The sequence below is a fragment of the Sinohyriopsis cumingii genome, chromosome 12, assembly GCF_028554795.1.
Source record: "Sinohyriopsis cumingii isolate HCF-2022 chromosome 12, ASM2855479v2, whole genome shotgun sequence".
Classification (NCBI taxonomy): Eukaryota; Metazoa; Mollusca; class Bivalvia; order Unionida; family Unionidae; genus Sinohyriopsis; species Sinohyriopsis cumingii.
In genome coordinates, this window is record NC_142972.1 from 53,487,231 (window position 1) to 53,511,181 (window position 23,951).

Genomic DNA, 23,951 nt, shown 5'->3' on the forward strand with positions numbered 1-23,951 from the left:
AGGAAGAACTAAATGACCTGATTCGTGATTTGGACTTATCAAAGAACAAGGCAGAATTGCTAGGATCAAGACTCCAACAATGGAATCTTCTAGAAGAAGATGTCACAATTACTGCATATCGAAAGCGCCACCAGCAATTGGAGCCTTTCTTCAGAAAGGAAAGTAATCTGATATTCTGTTCCGATATTGAGGGCCTCATGAATGCTTTAAAAATCACTCATGACCCACAAGAATGGAGACTATTTGTGGACTCTTCGAAACTGAGTCTCAAGGCTGTGCTTTTGCACAATGGAAACATTCTTCCATCTATTCCAGTAGCGTATGCTGTCCACATGAAAGAGACATACGATAACTTAAGGCAGCTACTGAATTCCATTGAGTATAACAAGTACAGCTGGCACCTCTGTGGTGATTTGAAGGTAGTTGCCCTTTTAATGGGACTGCAGCAAGGATATACAAAATACATGTGTTTCTTATGCGAGTGGGATAGCCGAGCAAGGGAAATGCACTACATGAGGAAGGAATGGACTCACAGGCAGAATGTAGCCATTGGAGAGAAGAATATCCAACACCCAGCTCTGGTTGAGGCTCAGAAAATCTTGCTACCACCCCTTCACATCAAACTAGGTTTGATGAAGAACTTCGTGAAAGCCATTGACCGGACTTTGCCAGCATTCCGATACCTGCATGTAAAATTCCCTCGACTCAGCGAAGCAAAGATTAAAGAGGGAGTTTTTGTGGGTCCTCAGATTCGAGAGCTTTTCAAAGATGACCGGTTCAACAACTTGCTGGAAGGTGACGCGAAACAAGCATGGAATGCTTTTCGCCTAGTTTCTACAAACTTCCTCGGAAATGTTAGGGCAGGAAACTATAAGGAACTAGTAGAAGACATGTTGATGAAGTATAAGAAACTTGGCTGCAATATGTCTCTAAAGATTCACTTCCTTCATTCCCATTTGGATTTCTTTCCTAGCAACTGTGGTATTGTTAGTGATGAACACGGCGAACGTTTTCATCAAGATATCGCAACAATGGAACAAAGATACCAGGGAAAATGGTCCACTACAATGCTGGCTGACTACTGCTGGACACTCCTCAGAGATGCTCCCGAACAGCTGTACAAGAGACAGGCGAAGAAATCTAAGATGTAGTCAATGACTTGATTTTTTATAGGTAGGCTATTACAGTTGACCTTTTACTATTGGAATGCATTTCGTTATGTAAACATTAATTTCTTGCAGATTACAAAACAACTAGAGCCAATTTTGCAATTTGACTGTCATATTCGTGTTCAGCACATAAAAATTGATAAGAATTGACTAATTTTATTTCAGTAACATGACTTTTGTAAAAATTTGTTGTCCAGTGAAATCAATCATTTTACTCTAAGAAATAAAATGTAAAAAATTGTTTACATCTTAAACCACGTAGTCCCATCATGAACTCGACAACAATCAATCATTTTAAAATTAAAATAAAACTTATTTACATGGTTGCTGCTAATTTTGAATCAAGGTCAGGATCTAGGTCAACACCTGGTGTTTACTAAAACGAACAGTCAAGGTCAAACTATTTTTTTGAAAAACGTATAAATTCCTTACAAACAGAACTACATTATTTTGACATATGATAAAAAATAAAAATATTTTGAAACTAACAAACAATAAAATCAGATAGAATTAAATCAAATAGAATTAAATCAAATGTACATAACACTGCCTGCTAGTATCAAGTACTCTTGTATAGAATCCAGGGATTGCGCTTTCCGTTCTGTCTGGTGTATATTTATAACTTTCTCTCTGTTTCTGTCTCTCTCTGTCTTACTGTCTCTCTCTGTCTCTCTCTCTGTATATATATATATATATATATATATATATATATATATATATATATATATATATATATATATCTTTCCATCCATCCATCTATCTATCTATTTATCTATCGACCATGAATTGCTCGTTAGAAGCCATATTCGAACCATGTATTTGATCTCCACCTTAAAAATTTTAAATACCATTACATGCAATGAAAATTGAACAAGAACTTTAATTTGTATTCCGTAGGTTCATAGTTTAAAAATGGCTCTTAACGTATTTCCCCATACGTTATACAATATTGATATGTCCATCTTGTATGCTCTGAACAGTTGCATTGTTCTACCAAGAATATGAAGCTGACACATTCGCTAAAATTTAAGCTAAATACTTGAAAACGTTCACACATAACCAAAACAGCTGGAACAGACAAAGAAATATAAATGAGACCCGAGTTTTAAAATTTAGGGAAATCCCGTGGAAAATGTTTTACAGTTTACATACTTTGTAAAGACGTGTTTTCACATCTTTACACTTAACTAATTCTGATTTCTATAATCCATTTTTTACCAAGGTGAACTCATGGCCTGCTTCCCAGAAACCCGTCGTATGGTTATCAGTATCGTAATTTGTAAAGATCGACACGGTTTCATCTCGAATAAGATCTTGTCAGATCCATTGCATCTTGTTTTGTCTACGTTTAGTGACAATGAAACACATATTTTACAGCGAGGACTCGAACTTCCACTCTATAAAGCAAGAGGAAAATATCAACCTCGAGTTCACTGGATCGTCGAAAATTTAAACTTGTGCGTAAGACCCAGTTTTTTTAGCCTTCATTAGTATTTTTTAAAATAAAAAAAAAACTTAATCGATATTTCTGAGATTTGCATATCATTTATATGTGACTGACCCTTTGGTGATATTCATTTTCCCGAAAATATGTATGTATGTATGTATGTATGTATGTATGTATGTATGTATGTATGTATGTATGTATGTATGTATGCGTGCGTGCGTGTGTTTGTGTGTGTGTGTGTGTGTGTGTGTGTGTGTGTATGTGTGTATGTATGGTATGTATGGTATGTACGTACGTATATATGTATGTATGTATGTATGTATGTATGTTGGTGCGTCAACTCTGTCTTCTTGATATTGATAGTGAGACCGAGATAATCACAAAATGAAGAGCAATTGTCCATACTCTATTGCATTTCGCACTCAGATTTGGTATTCAGGAAACAATCATAAGCAAACCTTGAGATCACGAAGAATTATAGTCACGAAATGTGTCTATAAGCATGGCACAGAACATCATACTGATAAGGGTTGGGGCCAACATGCAACCTTGCTTTACTATCCATAGGTAACCAGAAATGGTTCCGACTACTTACTATGGTTGACAGGACCAAGCATACCATCATGGTATGACTATGATCTTTCTGGGGAGCCTTATTTTGCAATGATCTTCCAGAGGGCCATACGATTGTCATTGTCAAGGGCTTGTATCAGCTTGGCGAAGGTTTGAAACTCAGTTCTTAGCATTTCTCTGTGATTTGAAGTGGTTCAGTCAACATGTGGTCCCGCTTCCATTTATGAAGCCACACTGACTCTCAGCCAGAAATCATTGATCCATTTGATGCACAATGCGACTATGCAGAATTTGGCTGGCAACTGATATTAAGCATATACGCTGTATCACTGATATACCACGAGAGTTATACATTTCAATTAAAAGGAAACGAGGCTTTCCGAGTGTATTTTTAACGAACGTTTTTGACAACGAGTGGTATATCAAATATGCAGCGTACACACTATACATACATTTTATTTATATCATAAACAAATGCACATGCTTCCATTTCCAACGGAGTTATGATAGACTACAGGACACACGATACTAATTATACGGAAGAACTGTGAACCAGTCTAGAAATGGATGAACAAATAATAGAGTATTTACGGGTTTGGTGGTCCCTAATTGGTTAATAATGAAAATTAAAATTTTAGTACAAATATCTTTTGAGAGCTTATCCTATCTGTAATTTTAAAACAATATAGACATAATTCTATTGATGCAATTTTAGTATTTTTACAAGCTTGACTCAGGAGTACTCAATAATGAAAGTAGCACCTGATTCATTTGGTGCAGAATCAATAACATGTGTTTCATGCACGTGTAGATAAACAAAATGCCGCGGCTCATATGTTCTCCACACATAAGCTTGCACCAAGGTTAGATGTGAATGGAGAATTATAGGTCTCATCATCAGCACCCAGAAATTTTAATGTATTGAATTTTGAATATGATAGTGTTTCCATATGTTTACTATTGGAGTTGAATTAGTACCGTGAGTCCTACAGGAGCTGTGTATCAACGGAGTGAGTGAACTATTCAGATTCCTGTCCAGTGTTACCGCTACATAATATAGTTCTATAAGTATTGTGGCTATTCACAATCCTCTTTGTAAATTGATAAGCTTATGAAAGCTGGATAGATAAGCTGCTTCTTTTCTTTTTTGAGTTTTCATTTTCACTGATATTGATTAAATAAATTAAACATACTTATGAATTAAACATAGTTTTAATGAAGCAAGTAGAGCACTGCAAAAAGATCATGGTTAGTTTCTTGAACACTGAACGCTTAGCCATTCCATCTCCGTCAAGAATATTGAAACGAATGGGGAATTCAAACAATTGCTTGTTTTGATTAAGATTTCTACCGACCATAATATTGTTTTTATCCACCAACCTTCTTCCCCCTTTCCGTTCGTCGTTTTTGTAAATTTTACCATCATTCATAGGTATGAAGACGTCGATGCATGACACAGGCAAATAGCTGGTACGCTCGTATTTTAACGAATTTTGGTCTGAGCTTGCGACGATAGTACAACGAGAGAGCGAGAGAGAGAGAGAGGGTTGTTGTTGTTGTTGCTGTTGTTGTTGTTGATGTTGATGTTGTGGGGTTTAACGCCATTTTTCAGCACACGATAGGCTAGACATGGCGGCCAGTATTAATTGTGGAGGAGGAACCCGGGAAAACCGCGGTAAGAACTACCGACCCACGAGAAACTACTGGCAAGCTTTCTCGCTTTCTCGCATACCCACATAGGCCGAATCTGATACTCGAACCCACGCATACACATGTGAGTTGGCAGTGATCCGTAACGGAGGGCGCTTTAGACCAGTCGGCCACTCTTTGCCCCGAGGGGGGAGAGAGAGAGAGAGAGAGAGAGAGAGAGAGAGTTTTTGTTGTTGTTGTTGTGGGGTTTAACGCCATTTTTCAGCACGATAGGCTATACATGGCGGCCAGCATTAATGGTGGAGGAAGAACCCGGAAAACCCCGGAAAGAACCACCGACCCAGGAGAAGCTTCTGGCAAGCTTTCTCACATGCCCACATTGGCTGAATCTTAGACTCGAACCGCCGCAGACAGAGGTGAGATGGCAGTGATCCGTAACGAAGAGCGCTTTAGACCACTCGTCCACTCGGGGCCCCAGAGAGAGAGAGAGAGAGAGAGAGAGAGAGAGAAGGGGGTGGTTGGGGGTGGGTGGGGCTTAAATTACTTTCTTATTGCCCATACTTATGTTTCTCTGTTGGCCAATTAGTATGCTGCCTGACCCAACAACATAATAAGAGCGAAAGAGCGAGAAGGAGAGTTGCCTTTGGTAATTTAAATATTTAAAAATAATTTGCTTTCAGAATCTTAGGAAACAAAACCCACATTATTAGTTAGATTTCATTATGTGTGTGCTTCTTAACCAAGAAATGTATGGTTCAGTTTCGACAGGCTCTAGCAACTTCGTATCATTAAGAACACCTTCAATAAAAGAAAGAGAGAGGAAAGCAGAGGTTATTACGACGAAATTTTCTACCATGTTAAATTGATTATGAAAACGGGGATTATTAATATTTTTCCTTGTTACCTTGTTATGTTAATAACGATTAATAAGTGGAAATTCAATAGACTCCTGCTAAAAAGTGTTTATATATATATATATATATATATATATATATATATATATATATATATATATATATATATATATATATATATATATATATATATATATATATATATATATGCGTATGTGTCTATACACACACACTGACCTATTCGGTTGAGCAAGTTCGTGTCTGGCCATTGGGTTCGTTTCAAGCCTTGCGGACTTTGAAATTGTTTAGAGGTTCATGGGAATGTCCCTTATCCGATAGCTTATTGACAGATGGACCCATGGCCAAGGGTTCCATTACAGTTTGACAGATGCCACCCGTTGCCGAAGGATTCATTATAGGTCATAATGACAGATACCACCCATGGCCAAGAGGTAAATTATAAATCTTAAACTAAGTAACAGAAAAGAGCAATAACTAACAAGTTTTCTAAAATTCCGCAAATAATTTATTTCCACAGAATACAAAATGAACAGTTGAAAAAGAATTTACAATATTGTGAATTGAATCTTGAATACTCCTAAAGGTTATATCACAAGTCCAAATGTATAGAGTTCCAATTGAATTCCAATGGTGATGTTCCAAATAAATGTGATAATGTGCCAATGGCATGGAATGGGTAAATAGTTTTGATCTAATACAATAATTTAGTCCAAAAGGTCTTTGAATAAATTCTCAATAATTCCAAAATAATGATATAGTCGAAGAAGTATGAGCACTTTTTAATTCCAGTGAATAATTTTAAAAATCCTTAAAAATTAAAACCTGAAGACAACAATAAGACTGACAATTCGGATGTTAAGGGAGGAATACGTGCTTTTGAAGTAAATAACATTGTTATTAAAAGCTAAGACACAATAATAGTTCCAGGACGTAGGTCATTTTCTTGCTAAAACGCTAAAAATTTGTCAAGAAGATCAGGAGTTTCCATGTGGAAAAAACTAATTTCCTACTCTCAGATGACAATACAATGATCTGAATATTAGACTCTAATCATAGAGACATATTAGCTATGTATTATGTTTTTTACAAAATAAATGTCATTAGTCAGTTGCACCATTAACTTGATTTTGGACAAAGGTCAATTACAAAATACAAATATATCAAAATACAAATATATATTAACACATAATCATTGAGAAAAGCCAACAAACAGTATAAGTTAAACATACATAACAATAGAATCCATTAAAGGTGATTTTTTTAGAATTATGTCTGTTGTTGTTGTTGTTGTGAGGTTTAGCGCCATTGTTCAGCACAAGATAGGCTATACATGGCGGCCAGTATAACTGGTGGAGGAAGAATCCTGGAAAACCCCGGGAAGAACCACCGACCCACGAGAAGCTACTGGCAGACTTTCTCACTTACCCACGTTAGCCGAGCCTGACACTCGAACCAACGCAGACAGAGGTGAGATGGCAGTGATCCGGAACGGTGAGCGCTTTAGACCACTCGGCCACTCGAGGCCCCTAATTATGTCTGTAATTATGTATACAAAATGGATTTGGAGAGGGGTGATCTATGGATCAGATTGATGAAAATATGAAAAGCACATTGTGTTTTTCGCAGTCATTTTGTAGCTTTTGCAGCACAGCTATGTCTCCTTTACACTTCATTTTCTGTTAGAGAAAATGACTTATTACAATAACCGTTTGACACAGATTTACCTTCTTACGACTGAAACAATGTTTTGAATTTCAGTTTAATTCAGTGGTCATGACTTAGCTACAAATTACATCTCTCTCTCTCTCTCTCTCTCTCTCTCTCTCTCTCTCTCTCTCTCTCTCTCTGCATCTGTCTCTGTCTCTCGTTCTCTCTCAGTAATTTCAGTATCTCATATTTCACAAACTATTTCGCCCGATAATGGCCACAAATGTCACATGATAGATGAAAACTGCAAAGGCAACGAAAATATCATAGTATATAACCACTTAATTATTTTTTACAGAGTAGCAATTCTCATCAGCAATTGTTCAGAAGCACTGATGCTGTCACAAAGACATTTCTCTCGTTTATGTTAAAGTATATTCCGATTAATGAGATTAGATAATGTTCCATAACGAATTTAGAAATGTTCACTGGTTAGTTCTCCTGTAATTATCTCGTTCTCCCTTAATTTACACCTCAGTGCACGTTGAAGTTGGATCTTGTGCATCATATTTGTACCATGTATTGAGTATCACGCACACAATACCTTTGGCTGATGACATACTGCCTCACTCTGCTGGTATTCATCCAAGCATGCAAAGCCCCGCAAAGAACAATACAGCATGATGGGCACACAATACATTCTGTAATCAATAATGTCGTGATATTAGTCAGTATAAAAGACATTCCACCAAAAAGTATCATACGGTCGGTTAATTTACATTAAGGCTTGATATAAAACAAGCTTTAAATTCCCTAGTCATTGTGGTATAGTTTTATTCGATTGTAAATGCTTTTCTTTTGGAAACGGGCTTTAGGTAGCAAAGCATGCAGTAATATGTCTACCAGCTTCTGCCATTCTATATTTCTAATTGTATATAACCAACAGCTCATTAATCAATGTAACAATAAACCGCAATATTTGTGTAATTTCTCAGTACAGTTTGAGACTTAGGTTTCTAATTTGATAGCTGTGCTATTAAAAGGTAATGAAATGTCAAAACATTTTTGGTCGGCCATGGGACGGCGATTATAAGGCACTTTTATACGTAAAGAAATTAAAATCTAAAATTGCAGCATTTAGACACAAATAATACTCGTGAAGATGAAATAACTACAACTGAGACCAAAAATGCAAATTGTAACCGGTGGTAAAGTTAAACACTAGGGCTGTAACCAGTTTTAACGATATACATATATATATATATATATATATATATATATATATATATATATATATATATATATATATATATATATATATATATATATATATATATATATATATATATATATATATATATATATGTGTGTGTGTGTGTGTGTGTGTGTGTGTATGTATGTATGTATGTATGCATGCATGTATGTATGTATATGTGTGTGTATGTATGTATGTATGTATGTATGTATGTATGCATGCATGTATGTATGTATATGTGTGTGTATGTATGTATGTATGTATGCCTGTATGTATGTATGTATGTATGTATGTATGTATGCATGCATGTATGTATGTATGTATGTATGTATGTATGCCTGTATGTATGTATGTATGCATGCATGCATGCATGCATGGGTGGATGTATGTATGTATGTATGCATAACTACTATGATAACGGAATAAAGTGAGGGTCAGTCTACGCCATAAAAGTGTTTTGATATTACGAGTATGCACTAAACGCATGCAGCTTATATCTGACTGTCTAAAACATGGACTTTTATTTTAGCAATTTGCAGCATTTCCTCAGTCTTTTCAAAATGATCCAAGGTTTCAGATACGGCAGATACTGTCATTCATATGACTAATTCAAAAAACGGCTACTTCATGTTTTGAGTCACCATGTTTCAAATCTCACTCTGTTTCCCGTACTTTCTATCTCTGATTCCCAACCATGCGATCTCAGTCTTGTCCAATCGGTGCAGACTTGTCCAATCGGTGCAGTCTTGTCCAATCGGTGCAGACTTGTCCAATCGGTGCAGTCTTGTCCAATCGGTGCAGACTTGTCCAATCGGTGCAGACTTGTCCAATCGGTGCAGATGGACCATATATATATATATAACGTAATCATATCTTTTTTCGTACCGTGCTATTTATTTTAAGAATATTGCCTTTGGCACTGATGCATCTTATCTGGATTGCATAATCAATGAATGCAAGGTGTAAATCTTCGTCTTTTCTGGAACACTGAAAGACATTTTCTGATGCTTGAAGTCGACAAATCAACATTCATTCTCTTGACTTGTTTTGTCACACAACTATAAATATTTTTAAAGAAATACACGTTCTATCTTGAAAGTGAGATTGCTTCTTTTATCTTAAACTCAAGAAATATTTACATACCATCTCTGTAAACTTGTTTAATATATTACATAAGAGTTTTGCTCCACTATTTATGTTCGCACAAAAACAAACAGTTATTTGTCTACTCTTTTTAGTGCATCTAGATCATAATGCTGTAGGGAAATACTAGTGAATTTTCTTTTATAAAGAAATATGAGTGTTCTGACAGTCAAGTTCAATCTGGAAGTGCTACCCTTACAGTGAAGGTGCGAGTGTTATAATGAGTCAAGAACAGGCAAACGAACTTCGATCCTACCCAATCCCGTATTCTAGAAACTTCATTTTGTAAGCACTCTATCATCGAACATTTTCTTAAAATTAATGACGTGTGCATACAGTCTCATTTGCTATCTAAGAAACATGCAAAATATCATTTGCTTGCTATGAAATCGGTAACCCATGTCAGAGGTGCGATACGTACGGATAACGGTATGTCAAGAATCAATACAAAGAAGTCGTTGTTGGTGGGTGCTTTTTTGTCCGCATTCCTAACAATGTTGAATAGGTTACACAATAGGCAACATGCTAGGAAAAACAATGCAAAAATATATTTGTTATCGAGGTCATGATTGTTTTTTGTTTCTTTTTTTTTTGTTGTTTTTTTTGTTTTTTTAGTTTCTAAATCGTGTCGACTTTTCAACTCATAAAAAGTACTGATTACACTGATCGATTGAACGCATTACGTCAGCGTGAGCCATATGTCAGGCTTTAGTGACATCAATTTTTTATTATAAAAATTAATAACACCTGATTTAAATTCAATTTTGATATTGTTTTATTTTCCTGAAAAATATTTTTCCTTTTGATATAATGTAACCCTTCTTAATATTGTCTACAAGGCTGAAGACTAGCTTTTGTTCGTTTGACGATCTCATCATGAAGAAACAATTATCGATGTTATCAGAAGAACTGTGCCAAAATTAATTCAGATTTCAATACAAGGCACCTTTTAAATGTGTTGATGACATGAATGACATGAAATCTTAGACTAAAATAAATTTTAGATTTTGTTAGACGTGTGATAAGCGATGCACAAGCAAAACGTTATAATTCACCTCATTGTAATGCGAATTACTTCAGAGTTTTACAATCAATGCCGACTGTGTCAAAACTACATGATGGATCATGCCAACATTGTCATTAGTAATTTCCCATGCTCGGAGCATAAACAGCTTAAGAGTTTGAAGTGTTCGGCAATATCACACTGTTTTCATAAGCGACTAATGTTGATCACGTGACTTATAACGGTCACGTGATGAAGGCAGTGTGATATAGCCGAAATTTCGACCTCTTCAGATAGTTATGCTCTGAGGATGGGAAATTACTAATGATAATGAATTATCCAGAGCAATGAAGCAACCTTTTCTGATGTACGAAAACACGAGTTTAATGACAATTGGGTCACTCTGTCTACTGGACAGCGCACACGAACTCTGCAAACACCGTTGTGTTGATCTAGAAGTTAAAAATATGATCTATGTTTTTGACTTTATTCATGTTTTAAACAGGAATACGTTAAGAAAGCATGGCACGCAAATACTATTTATTCGCATGCCAATAGATTCCATTAAAATATAAAGTAAAACATTTTACAGGTAAACGGGTTGGAAGCAATCTGAGTGTGGGGTGCAGTGGTTCTGAAGGCATAGTCGATATCTTTGGCGGATTTTGCTGCTAAAAATGACTCATGCTTAAATTCCATACTACCGTCATATAATGCTTGTTTATTCTATCTCATTCAACATATTTACCTCAGAGTTTTGTATTACAATCCATCATCAGGTTTCATTTTCACCAGGCCATGAAATGGTAATACCAATATATTTATCAGGCCGTTGTGAAATAGGACAAGAAGACTTAACTTAGAATACCATACTATGTCATTAGATGCAACGATTATACATATATATATATATATATATATATATATATATATATATATATATATATATATATATATATATATATATATAGACAATACGGACAATCTGATCTGAAACTAATTTGTTTTCCTCTAGTTTGACTGCTAGGAAATAGTTTATCTTTAAAAGTCTGATTGCGTTAGATAAGACAGATAGTGCACAACTCCGAACATAATATTTTGCCCCATATACAAGTTGATTAGACATATGAATGATAATCAATCATGTAGACGAAACGTCGCTGAATAATGTTGACATTTGTATAATGTAGCATAAATATACAACATCATTTTATATTGACGACCAAGTAATTGATTGCATTATCGCGTCATTGCTGCTATTTAAAATAGAACTCTAGTTTCAATAAACATAGGAATGTATTTTCAGACTTCATAATACAGCCGATATTGAACCATTTTGAGAACAGTGCGATCCTATATCTAACATGTTGTAAAAGTCTAATGGAAAAGTAATAATTTGATTTGTATTGTTAAGAAATATGAAATTTAAGAAAATAATATAATATAATTTACTTATTTTTGAAAAATACATTATTTTCTTTCAAGTTACGTTATTCATATTTCTGGATACGAATGTTGACGTGGATGATATAATTGATATATCTTGTTCTACCATATCTGGCAGACATCTGTGTGTATTGATAATCGAAGTTATTAGCCATGGTGCAATGGGCAGTGACATCGAGTTACAAATTTATATGCATTTGCCATAATATGACGAAGACCTTCTGTGTGCACATATCCGCAAATTTCCACGCTCATGTTCTTCGTTTGGGCGTATCGCGAATCGTTTGTAGTTTTGTTTATTACAGCATCTTATTTAACTTGGTCAGTAAATTACCTATGCAGTCTCCACGCCATTGACTCAGTGCACAGTTTACCTGCTTCCATATTATGATTTGAATCCACCTCAGTATTTTATTTGACAAAAAATCTTACGCCTCACACGAAAATGAATCCAAATAACCAAATCATTTGAATCGACATCTGTTCTTCATATTTTATTGATCTCTAATGATACTGACTTATTCAGGCTGACAATACATAGAAGGTTCCCTCCTGGGGTAAAATACGGTCGCCTATTCTTTTTTCACATCGTAAAGATTTAAGCTTGACAATCCCACCAAGACTGTCATCCCTTGTTCAATTAATATAGCTTTGTTACGCCCCAAACCTTCGGCACATGCGCAGCCCCGTTGAAATTGATATACTTAGAATCTTCCTTCAATACAACAAACGACAATTTCGGTTAACAATGATGAATGACAGCACGTTTAACATAAATGATCTATCTGATAGCAAAAGAACCATATACATGTGTTTTATATTTAGCAGTAGCAGACACGAGTAAAGAGGTGACGGGTTTATTCAAAAGTCAATTATCAGTCCTATGAAGATAAGAAACGTATCGACATAAATGTGAACGACTTGAGGGCGGATACAGAGGCTTATGCAGAACTAGACGTCATTCTTACTATTGCATACCAGATGACGCTATGCTGAATCGAACCTCACCTTGACTAACGGATGATGTGATGAAGATTTGATGGATTCAAAGCGAACATGAAGAAATTCGAACTCGGATTTAATGAAGTGATTTATAGGAATTATGTCTGTGGCGAGTGAAATTTGTGGTGTTTCTTGGGGGAAGCTGATCAAAGAATTATGTTACTCGTGCACAGTGCAATCAGGTGAATAAATGAAAACATTATCAAGGTAAATTGAATGATTCGTTTATAAATGTCACACACCAACGAGATGTAATAACTGATGTGTAGATATAAGTTGCAAGAGGAATAATTTGACGACTGGAAATACTTATACATTACGCAAAAGGGATAGATCGCGCGAATCCCATTTGATAAGTTAACGTATGCAAAATAGTTTTGCAGATGTATTTGTGAGTCTGACTTGATTGACCTGCGTGTTAATTATATATGCGAGCTAGTTTATTTTTTTCAGTTTCTAATTTATTTTGTATTATGCTGGTTATTGATTTACGTTTCTTTGATTCAGCAGATTCTGGAATCTCACTCACCCGGATGTATATTCACCGATAATTTCTTTAATTGATTCTTCTCTTGGACAATTTCATCGTCATTCAAGACTGAGGTGTACAGCTGGAATGTGATGAAGTTATTTGCTGTTTTACTGATTATGGGGTTACATTTTGCTTTGGGGGTGTTCCTCAACCTTTTGGTCTATTTGCCTGTATCATCCTTGCCTGCGACATCGGATAGGAACTCAGCCGGAATCCCGCGGTTTCAAAGAAGCCCGCAGCTAATCGAAAGTGGTTGGCAAGAATCCGAACAAAGAGAATCACTGAATCAGGAGTTAATTTTTGTGCAGGATCAAGCTTCTTTATCATCACCTGATCTAAATAATGAAGATACAAGGACTCAAGTGAATATTAGACGCAAATCTGAAGATGTAGCTCGCATACATCGGATTCCCATAAAACAATCAGAGTCGCTAGTGTTTGTCGATTCCGTACAAAATAAACTAGTATACAATGACACGATCAGCGAGTATAAACACGATAACAATTTACCAAAAAGTCGAGGAAATAGGATACATTTAAACAAAAATACACACAATGCACAAAATAAATCGGCTATTGAGATTGTTTTGGTGCAAAGAAAAGACGATCCAAGTTTTCAAGCCTTCAGTAATAACGAATCTGCCCAGCGACTTGCAGTAGACGATATCATCCTTGATAGTATATTTTGGGCGCCCTCTGTAGAAAATATGTGCCCCACTGGCTTCTCAATAAAAGATTATGAAATATGGAACGTGAAGGCAAGAAATGAAAAAATAGTTAAAGTAGAGGAAGGATGCGGGCGCATGCAAAACCGATTGTTGACATTCCATGATGCCAGTAAAACATGTGCCAGGTACAGACTTAATATAGACCAAATTCAGGGTGAAATGTATTCCTATTATCTTAGTAAAGTGTTGGGCATGTCCAATGTGCCTCCGTTAACACTACAACTCGTCAACCAGAAAAGAGCGCGATGGGAGATGGTTCACCCACAAGTGATGCATTCCCAGTGGGTTGACGAAAAACCAGTCATCTTCGCTCAGTGGATTGACGGACTTAGCCCAGCATATATTCCACACGAGTTCAGGAACTATAATGACAAACGTTTACAACCGGATTTAAACTATCTTAGACAAAAAACCAAATCAGAGCTTTGTGAACTTTTGCAGTGGTCTGATTTGATAATATTTGATTATCTAACAGCCAATTTGGACAGAGTGGTCAACAACATGTTCAACAAACAATGGAATGACCAGATGATGAACAGACCCGCTCATAACCTGGAGAAAAGTTCTGATGGTCATCTAGTCTTTCTTGACAATGAATCCGGACTATTTCATGGATACAGGTTGTTAGACAAATATGCACCTTTTCATCAAGTATTATTAGATTCACTCTGTGTTTTCAGGAAAAGTACGGCAGATAATATTGAGAGACTGGTGAATTCAGGCTCTGTGGGACATGAATTACAGACACTGTTCGAGGAAAACGAACCCATAAATAAATACATTCCCAAAATTCCGAACAAAAATATAAAAATATTAAATCAAAGGTTACTAGACGTCTTTCAACAAATTCAAAAATGCAGATTGATTTCTTTTAATTGATTTATCATTTATACTATTGTGACATTATCACATTTGTTTTATTACCAATGGAATTCAATTTTTATATGTTAAAAGCACTGGTAACTTTATCGTATTGTCATTGTTTGAAGTGAAGATTTGATTTCTTAAGTCTCATTAAACGAGATAAGACCCTCTGACATGTTGTACTTGGAATCAATTTAAAAGTAAATAACGCACTTCAAAAATTACTTTGGAGGGCACTGAGTTGAGCTGTTGTACTAAATGTGATTCATGTATGTATGTATTAAATTACAGGGACCATGTTCCTATCCATCTAATTTAATCTTAGTTTATTAGTTTTATCTGTGAAATGCCGAGTTGGTTGGAATTTAGGTTTTGAAAGATATCTCTCTGATCTTCTCCTTTGGTTGTACGGTCACTGAGTCGCCGTTCAATGCACGCAGCAAGCGGCACAGGTAAAGAAGTTTGGATGGATGTAATTCCTTTAATAAAATGTGCCATAAACACAAAAGTTTTGACAATGTAAGTAACCCAAATGTCACTATACAAAGACGACCGCATTATCGCTGCTTATGTCTATTAAGCACTCCAGTGTTTGGCAAACGTAACAATCATACAAATTTATCTTCAAGCGACACATGAAGTTATAACACTCAAGTGTTTGGCAAACGTAACAATCATTCAACTTTATCTTAAAACCATACATGGAGTTACAGAAGATTTTTTTTAAAAATCTGTCAACTCTCTTTCTCTCTCTGTCTCTCTCTCTCTCTCTCTCTCTCTCTCTCTCTCTCTCTCTCTGATATAGAAATACAAATGTGAATAGAGACAGAGCCTAAACATCGAGACATAAATAAAGATATTATTTATCGCTTATATTTATTCTTGTTCTGTGCACCTAGTGAAAGATTATATTTTTTCATTCTCTTTTTACTATTATTTATTTATTTATTATCATAGTTTATTTATTTATTTGCCAGAGGAATGAAATTATGTTTCCGATATCTAAAATTTGCAAGAATTCATGCGTGAAACAAAAATTCTGCTTTCTTCTCTTGCATTTTATCCATTCACAGATCATAATGTTATTACGTAACCATTATAAGATTTAGTATCTGAATGATTGTACTGTTGTAATTATATGCGAATCTGACACTAATTTTATGACTTATAGACTAAGTTAAACACATTTTTCTGATGTATTCAGCGAAAGGACAATCAATATTTCACTGTAGTTATATAAAATCAAAAGACACAATAGATGCGCTTTAATGAAGGAAACAAAAACACTTGTATGTATGTATTTTGATATATATATATATATATATATATATATATATATATATATATATATATATATATATATATATATATATATATATATATATAACTTGTTTCGAATGATTAATGACGATGTTTTCCCACGGCTTCATTGCAATCATTTAGGTAGTAATAATGGTAATTTTGTGCTTAGCGTGAACAATTTTAGGAACTCCAGTGAAATGCATATCTAAATTCATAAAACTATGTCTTCGTTCCTGCTGGTGATAAAAGGTAATGTCATTGGTAGTTAGAGGTTATTAATATAAACTATCAGTAAATATTGCATAAATGACTACGCTGACCTGCCATCACTATATCCCACGCACGTACCTATAAAAGGGCACAACGACGTCTTTACTATTGGAGATGGGGACTTCCGTACAGGATGTGGTCAGTTGCAGTTGTGACGTGATTGAACATTGACGATACATCAATGACCTGAGGGGACTCACTGTGATATATACCACATTATATGACCGAATGTCTTGCATATTTATCCCTTGAAATGGGTGATAAAATTGATGGCAATTCGGGCATCGACACCTATAATCATTATCTGTAATATTACCTATTGCAAAGGAATTGCTTAATCCCACATGCAGTATTGCTATGTTCCGCTTATACCACATACTATTTCGCATTAGATGAGTTTTCAGCTAAATGAAGAATTTATGTGTCCTTAATAATCAGGTATTATATTATCCAAGACTATTTGTTTAAAGGCTAAATCTCTTTTTCTTTACCTTCCCTGTTTTTTATTCATTCGACTTCTTCGTATCCTCAGCCCTCTCCCTCTTGCGCGTCTACTCACCACCACCGCCTCCATCACAACAAGTGCCACTGTAACTAATGCGTTTGTCATTGCTAAATTATTGTTTACCTCGGATAAAATTAGTGAGATAACTGGCCAGCATCTTAGATACACCGGAAGTGAAATAAAAGCAGACGTCTTACCGTGAGAAATCTTGCAAATCAATGCGCATTAACATTTCTTGACATATTCTTTTACCTGCTTGATTGAATCCATATAGCAGACGAAATACCACTGCGATCATGCCACATTGATACAAAAGGAGTCTTCTTTCAGGCAGACACCACAGGTTTTATGGAATAGTATGTTTTCTTTTTCTATAAAACGAAAACTAACATTAAAAATGTAATCATATCAGCCCCAACTGTCTCCCAAAAACTCCAGTGTAATCATATCGGCGCCAACTGCCTACCAAAAACTGCGTTACCAAAATTGTAACATTTCCTATCCGTATTCACAAGTTAATTCCTACCACGAACAGACATCTTAATACTGTCTGCCAATGAATTACCACGGACAGACATCTTAGTCCTGTCTGCCAATGAATTTCTCAAACTATTTAATTTAGGATGTTAGCATTTTAACATCATTTTCAATTTTTTTTTACCTTGTAAGCGTACGTACTTGGCTTTTTCATTGGTAGTGCTTTATCAATTTTACCTTGTATGCTTTTAGAACTTAAATAGTAATCGGTGCTAATATAACAAGGGTTGTACCGTTAAACCACATACATATTTCATTTCTGATATTGCTGTACAATAATAATGAGAAAAGTGTTAGGGATATCAGATGGGGATGGTCGAAATATATATATATATGAAAAACAATTAATGAAATGTTTTCTGTGCCATGTGATCTGCATGATTGTATTTGGTAGCTTTCAGGCTTTTGAGAGTTGTAACTTACGTTTCTGATGGAGTGTACATTTTTTTTTCTCTGCCAGTAATTAATGCAGATTTAATATACGTCTTTTTTCATAGTAACTCGTTTTAGTGTGCAGCATACTACAAAATTCCTTCTTATTAATAAATTAAAAACTTCATATGCAAATATTTTACATTGCGATCAACAGAAAAACTATTTGGGCTTTTATAAGTTCTATATTAAGGCCCCTTGCATAATAGATCTTTAGCGGATACAAAACAGCACGCAGTCTACCAGTCTGTGAATACTCGTCTCGTTCTACGCTATGAAAATGTTTCAACGTGCAATAATATACAAAGTAATGCATTTCAGTCAAAAATGGCATGTTATGTTCATTTATTCCACATGAGGTATATAGTCAAGCGTTAATTATAGACTGAGTTGTGTTCGAGAATATTAAAATGATTACAACTTGTATCTGATCATCGACTTAAGATGTGACATTTACGAAAAGTTGGTGGAAATGTCCCGAGTAAACGTTACAAACAAAAATAAAACATCAGAACATTAAAGCTGAAAACTACATATAGGGACACAGTTTAATTTACTGTGTTCACGTTTTTGAAACGTTTCATTACCATTTATTATACAACGTCTCAGGTAATTTAAAAGCTGGCAATTGTTGCTTTCGCCGTGCATGGACTCACACTTTTTAATAAGTCCATCTTTTAATTCCGCAATATTACAAGCTGAAGCCCTATCAACATAATCTTTTACTGTATGCTGTTCATTAGTTACCGGTTGTTTCTATCCAAACTGCTGGAGGTTTGTTCAGTTATTTATCTCTCTGTATTTTTTTCAGGTGCTATAACACAATATCGCCAGTCTGTACACACGATGTTGTTCTATTGTTCAGGTGCTATAACACAATATCGCCAGTCTGTACACACGATGTTGTTCTATTGTTCAGGTGCTATAACACAATATCGCCAGTCTGTACACACGATGTTGTTCAATTGTTCAGGTGCTATAACACAATATCGCCAGTCTGTACACACGATGTTGTTCAATTGTTCAGGTGCTATAACACAATATCGCCAGTCTGTACACACGATGTTGTTCTATTGTTCAGGTGCTATAACACAATATCGCCAGTCTGTACACATGATGTTGTTCTATCCCGTTTTGATAATTTCGTTGTGATTCATCTTTGACTGTCTTGCCCATGGCCACTTTCGTGACCGACATTGACCATTGTTTTATCTGTCTTATTTCCGAATTTCTTCATTTCCCGTTTGATAGCCGGCTGTCTCGGTGACTGCGGGTTCGAAGCCTGCAATCGGGCAAGCCTGTGTCAGCAACTGTGGTGTGTCATTGGGCAAGTTACTTTAACTCCAACTGCCTTCATACTAAATAACCTACTTGTGTTACTGTGTCGTAAAACACCAAACCAAACCAAACCATTCGTTTCCCTTTACTTTCATTCGCTCTATTTTATTAAATTTATTAACTTGTTGATTGTTTCGTTTTGTTCTTATATTTTTTTGCACACACACACACACACACACACACACACACACACACATTATTAAAATGGCAATTAAAGTGTTGGTATAAAGCAATTTGATACACCAGTACTATTGGTATATTATATTGCGATCCGCCCATGACGCATTAATATGCATATATAAAAATTGTTTCGGCATTAGGCTGTGTTTCAACAATAGGATATCGCTTTGATATCATCCAAATCCTGATGAATTTACACTGATTAATCATTAAGTAAATAACGAAAATATTAATAATCCCCGTCTCCTACATGAACTAAACATGGGACACAACTTCATCGAAATCATTTGTTCTATCCATTTGATCTCTCTCTCTCTCTCTCTCTCTCTCTCTCTCTCTCTCTCTCTCTCGTGCATAAGTGAGAGAATACAGGACAATCTGTGGAACGAGATAGAAAAAGAAAACTGAACTTGCACCAAGTGACCTAAAACAACCTGCGACATCGTAAAGGTTAGGTGTACACGTTCTATTTGATTTTAATTCAGTGTTCTCAATACCAAAGATTGAAAAAGTTTCAATAGCCTTTCATGATTATGCTCTACATTTTTTGATGAGTAGGAAGACACATATTGCATATTTTTGTTTTATTTCTTTCTTGCTATTTTATTAAACCTATTATTAAGGGTCTGAAAACAGATTATTTAATAGTAAAATTTCCGAAGGCCACTTTACCAGTTCCCCACGTCTTTCTCTGTTAGTTAGTGAGACATCAGACTAATTAACCAATAAAGAAACATAGGGATGGGCTACGAATAAATTCTTTTATTGTAGGTCTCCCCATTACCACCACCACCACATGTCTCTCTCTCTCTCTCTCTCTCTCTCTCTCTCTCTCTCATCGTAGAAATTTACCAGTGAAAATCCGAAAAAACGAACTTGGCGGAGTTTCTCCTGTTTCATGCGATGATGTCTCTGGGCCTATGAATGACGGCAAAATATAGTCAACACAAAGCAAGGAAAGGGAAAGGATAGAAATGGAGGATAGAAACAATTGCATGTTCTGTAGTAATGATAATTAAATCATAATTATGACTTAGATCTACTGTAACAATTGAAATGTTTGAATTATCTCTTGCTAGTTCCATCATTTCGCCTAGTTTGTAGTTCCTACTCGTTTCAATATGCTGCGCGCTCAAGTGTTCCAGTACTTAACTATGCTGTGGTTGTAGTGCTCCCCCTTTCTTGATTTAAACCCTCCATCATGTTTAAATTATAAGTGTGTCTTATATTTATGTAATCAATATGAATGAAAATATAACCAAAAAAAGAAGCAAATTATCATATGCAAATGGGACTGCGATTACTCGCAAACGGTAAAGAACTATTTTGTAGCGGACACACTGGAAACGGTCGTGTAGAGTTCATTCATTCCATTCATTCCGTCAAGACACAGTTCATTGCAGTCAAACTTAACTGCTTTGGAAATGCAAATAGATGTGTTAATATGTGACAGAAATAAAATATATGTAAATAATGTCGATGTATTTTTGATATACCATTTGTAGTATAAATTGTTCACTAAAAAGAAATTCGGCAAGCCTCATTAACTTTTAATGAAAAATGTATACATCTCGTGGTATATCATTGATAAAGTGTACATACTATACATATATGCTATATTTATATCGTATACATTAAAAAATGTGGCTTTTAAGGCGTAGGTATAAATCAATTTAATATACCCACGCATCAACATTTCTTAGCTGTATGCCATCGATTCAATTGATAAATGACAAATTTACACTTATTAATCATTAGTGATGTAAGAAAAATATTAATAATCCCCGTTTTCTAAATTAGCTTTACATGATATAAAATGTCTTCGCAATCATTTCTGCTTCCCCCCCCCCCCCCCATCCGCCATGCATAAGAGAAACAATACGCAGCAATAAGGGAAAAGAGAGGAACTAATCTGGGTTTGATAAAATCCTTGAAATTGAACTTGCACCGAGTAACGTACAAGAATCTGGTTTGTCGTAACGGTATGTGTGCTCATTCCTTGGGATTCATCTACAGTGTTCGTGATAGCAATGATACAAAGCTGCAATAGCCTGTCGACACGATATGTTAAATTTCTTGGTTGCAAGGCACAGATACTGTAATTTATTATATACTTCATAGATAGTCCCATTAGTTTAACCCAGCGGTATTGACCGGAGTTAAGTAAAAAATATTAACCACTTCCTGATATGGTTGTCACGTGCCCGCGTTCGAAGAGCTGTTTTTGTCTACGTCGAAATAAAAATGGCAGCGAACGCTGACTGCGTCCAAAATTTTGACGTTTTTAATAGTTTGCTCGAGATGAGTCCAGAGCATTTTCATTTATATAGTCAACTGACTGAAGAAGAGAAATCTAAAAATGAATACAGGTGACGCGAAAAATGTCATATAAAATCAGAAAAAGCACAATAAGAGAGAGAAAGAGGCAATGTTTTAATCATCTGCTGCATAAGCGTGCCTTTTCGTGTAAACGATGCACTTTTATTCACTCTGAATACCATGGTTTTTTGGGTTTTTTACCCTACTTAGAATATCGTGAAACACAGCGTCTTCAAAATAAATATATATCCTTATTTTAAAGTATTACCCATGTCCAATGGGACACAATACCCTGTGGACGTTTGTGAAGGTTGTTGGTGAAAATGCGGGACTTCAGCGTAGAATTGTGAATCACTCCATCAGAAATATAAGTTACCACTCTCAAAAGCCTGAGAGTCACCAAATAAAATCATGCAGATCACATGACACAGAAAACATTTCATCAATTGTTTTTCAAATGAATATTTCGTTGTTTTTCTTTGGCTGCACAACATTCTATTATTTTTAACAAGCTAAGCTCTGTTCACTGCTGAGAGCACGTTCATAGTAGTAAAATAGTGAATATTAATGCATGGAGCCCAGGTTTCATTCATAAATTGAAGAATAAGCAAACATGAAATAGAACAAAATAATTGTATTGTTTCAGTTGTATTATTCCTTTAATAGAGCAGAAGAATTAATATGATTGTTCTTAAGTCTATAACAAAAGGTTATTGACAGGGTATTGAATAATATTGGGCCCTAGCACATGTGGCGTAGGATTCCCTGGCAAGCTCGGATATCTTTTGTCACATGCACTCTGGAATCAATATTTTTCAGTACTCTTTGAATAACCTATACCTATCTAATGCTTGTTTTTTATATATTAAACTCATAATAAGTTCTAAAAGACCGATTTTTTTTAAATATGAAAAGTCTGAATTATGCCCCCCTCCCCCCTTCTACCACTGTGCTGGTTGGCCAATCAGCAGACTAATCGACCAAAAGGGAAAACAGGGATTGAAATAACAATAGTGCCGTTAATATAATAATCGCTTAACCACCAAACAACATTCTCTCTCTCTCTCTCTCTCTCTCTCTCTCTCTCTCTCTCTCTCTCTCTTGACCATCGTAGCAAGATAAGGGCTAAAATCAGTAAATAAACGAGCGTAGTGTATTTTTGCCTGTGTCATGCGAAGATGAATCTGAATCTACAAATGATGTTAAAATGTACATACAACCGACCAACGGAAAGGGGTAAGATAGAGATGTATCATAAATAAAACAATCGTATGGTCGCTCATGATGTTAACTACATCAGAATAATGTCTTAGATTAAATGTAGATACATTAAAATGTTTGAATTACCTCTTGATGGTTCGTCGTTTCGCTTAGTGTTTATTCCACACTCATTTCCCTACCTTCGCCTTCAAGTAGCTAACCATGTGTTTAAATCATAAGCGTGTCTTATACTCATTTAATCTATATGAATTAATCAATTTGCTTAGGGGAGTGTGAATTGCTACACAAGGTACAGAACTACATTGTGTAGCGGGCACAGTGGCTACAATGTGAAAGGTTCATTCACTCCTTCAATACACAGTAGCCTGTCTTCAATGTAATTTCCGTTCAAAGGCAAGTATGTGTTTTTGCATGTGACATAAATAAAAAATATGTATAGCATGTGCGCTGTATCTTTTATATATCACTCGTTGAATAAATTTTTCATTTTAAGGAAACTTGAGAAGCATCGTT

The 23,951-nt window shown here is 35.4% G+C and overlaps 1 protein-coding gene and 1 long non-coding RNA gene across 3 annotated transcripts; one reads left to right on the forward strand and one right to left on the reverse strand.

Annotated features, from left to right (window-relative positions):
• Positions 1 to 6,712: 6,712 nt before the first annotated feature.
• Positions 6,713 to 23,622, reverse strand: LOC149786452 (uncharacterized). Its single transcript, XR_016424922.1, has 3 exons — positions 23,565 to 23,622; positions 17,664 to 17,782; positions 6,713 to 8,062 (listed from the first exon to the last, which is right to left on the reverse strand). It is a non-coding gene; the product is annotated as an uncharacterized LOC149786452 (long non-coding RNA).
• On the forward strand, positions 12,986 to 16,207 carry LOC149786453 (four-jointed box protein 1-like). Of its 2 annotated transcripts, none has more exons than XM_089976902.1 (2): positions 12,986 to 13,417; positions 13,721 to 16,207. In XM_089976902.1, exon 2 carries the CDS (start codon positions 13,832 to 13,834, stop codon positions 15,347 to 15,349), a length of 1,518 nt encoding a protein of 505 aa, XP_089833028.1. In that variant the 5' UTR covers positions 12,986 to 13,417; positions 13,721 to 13,831; the 3' UTR covers positions 15,350 to 16,207. The 2 variants fall into 2 exon arrangements, with proteins under 2 accessions (XP_089833028.1, XP_089833029.1); XM_089976903.1 differs by having other exon boundaries at positions 12,986 to 13,392.
• Positions 23,623 to 23,951: the final 329 nt, after the last annotated feature.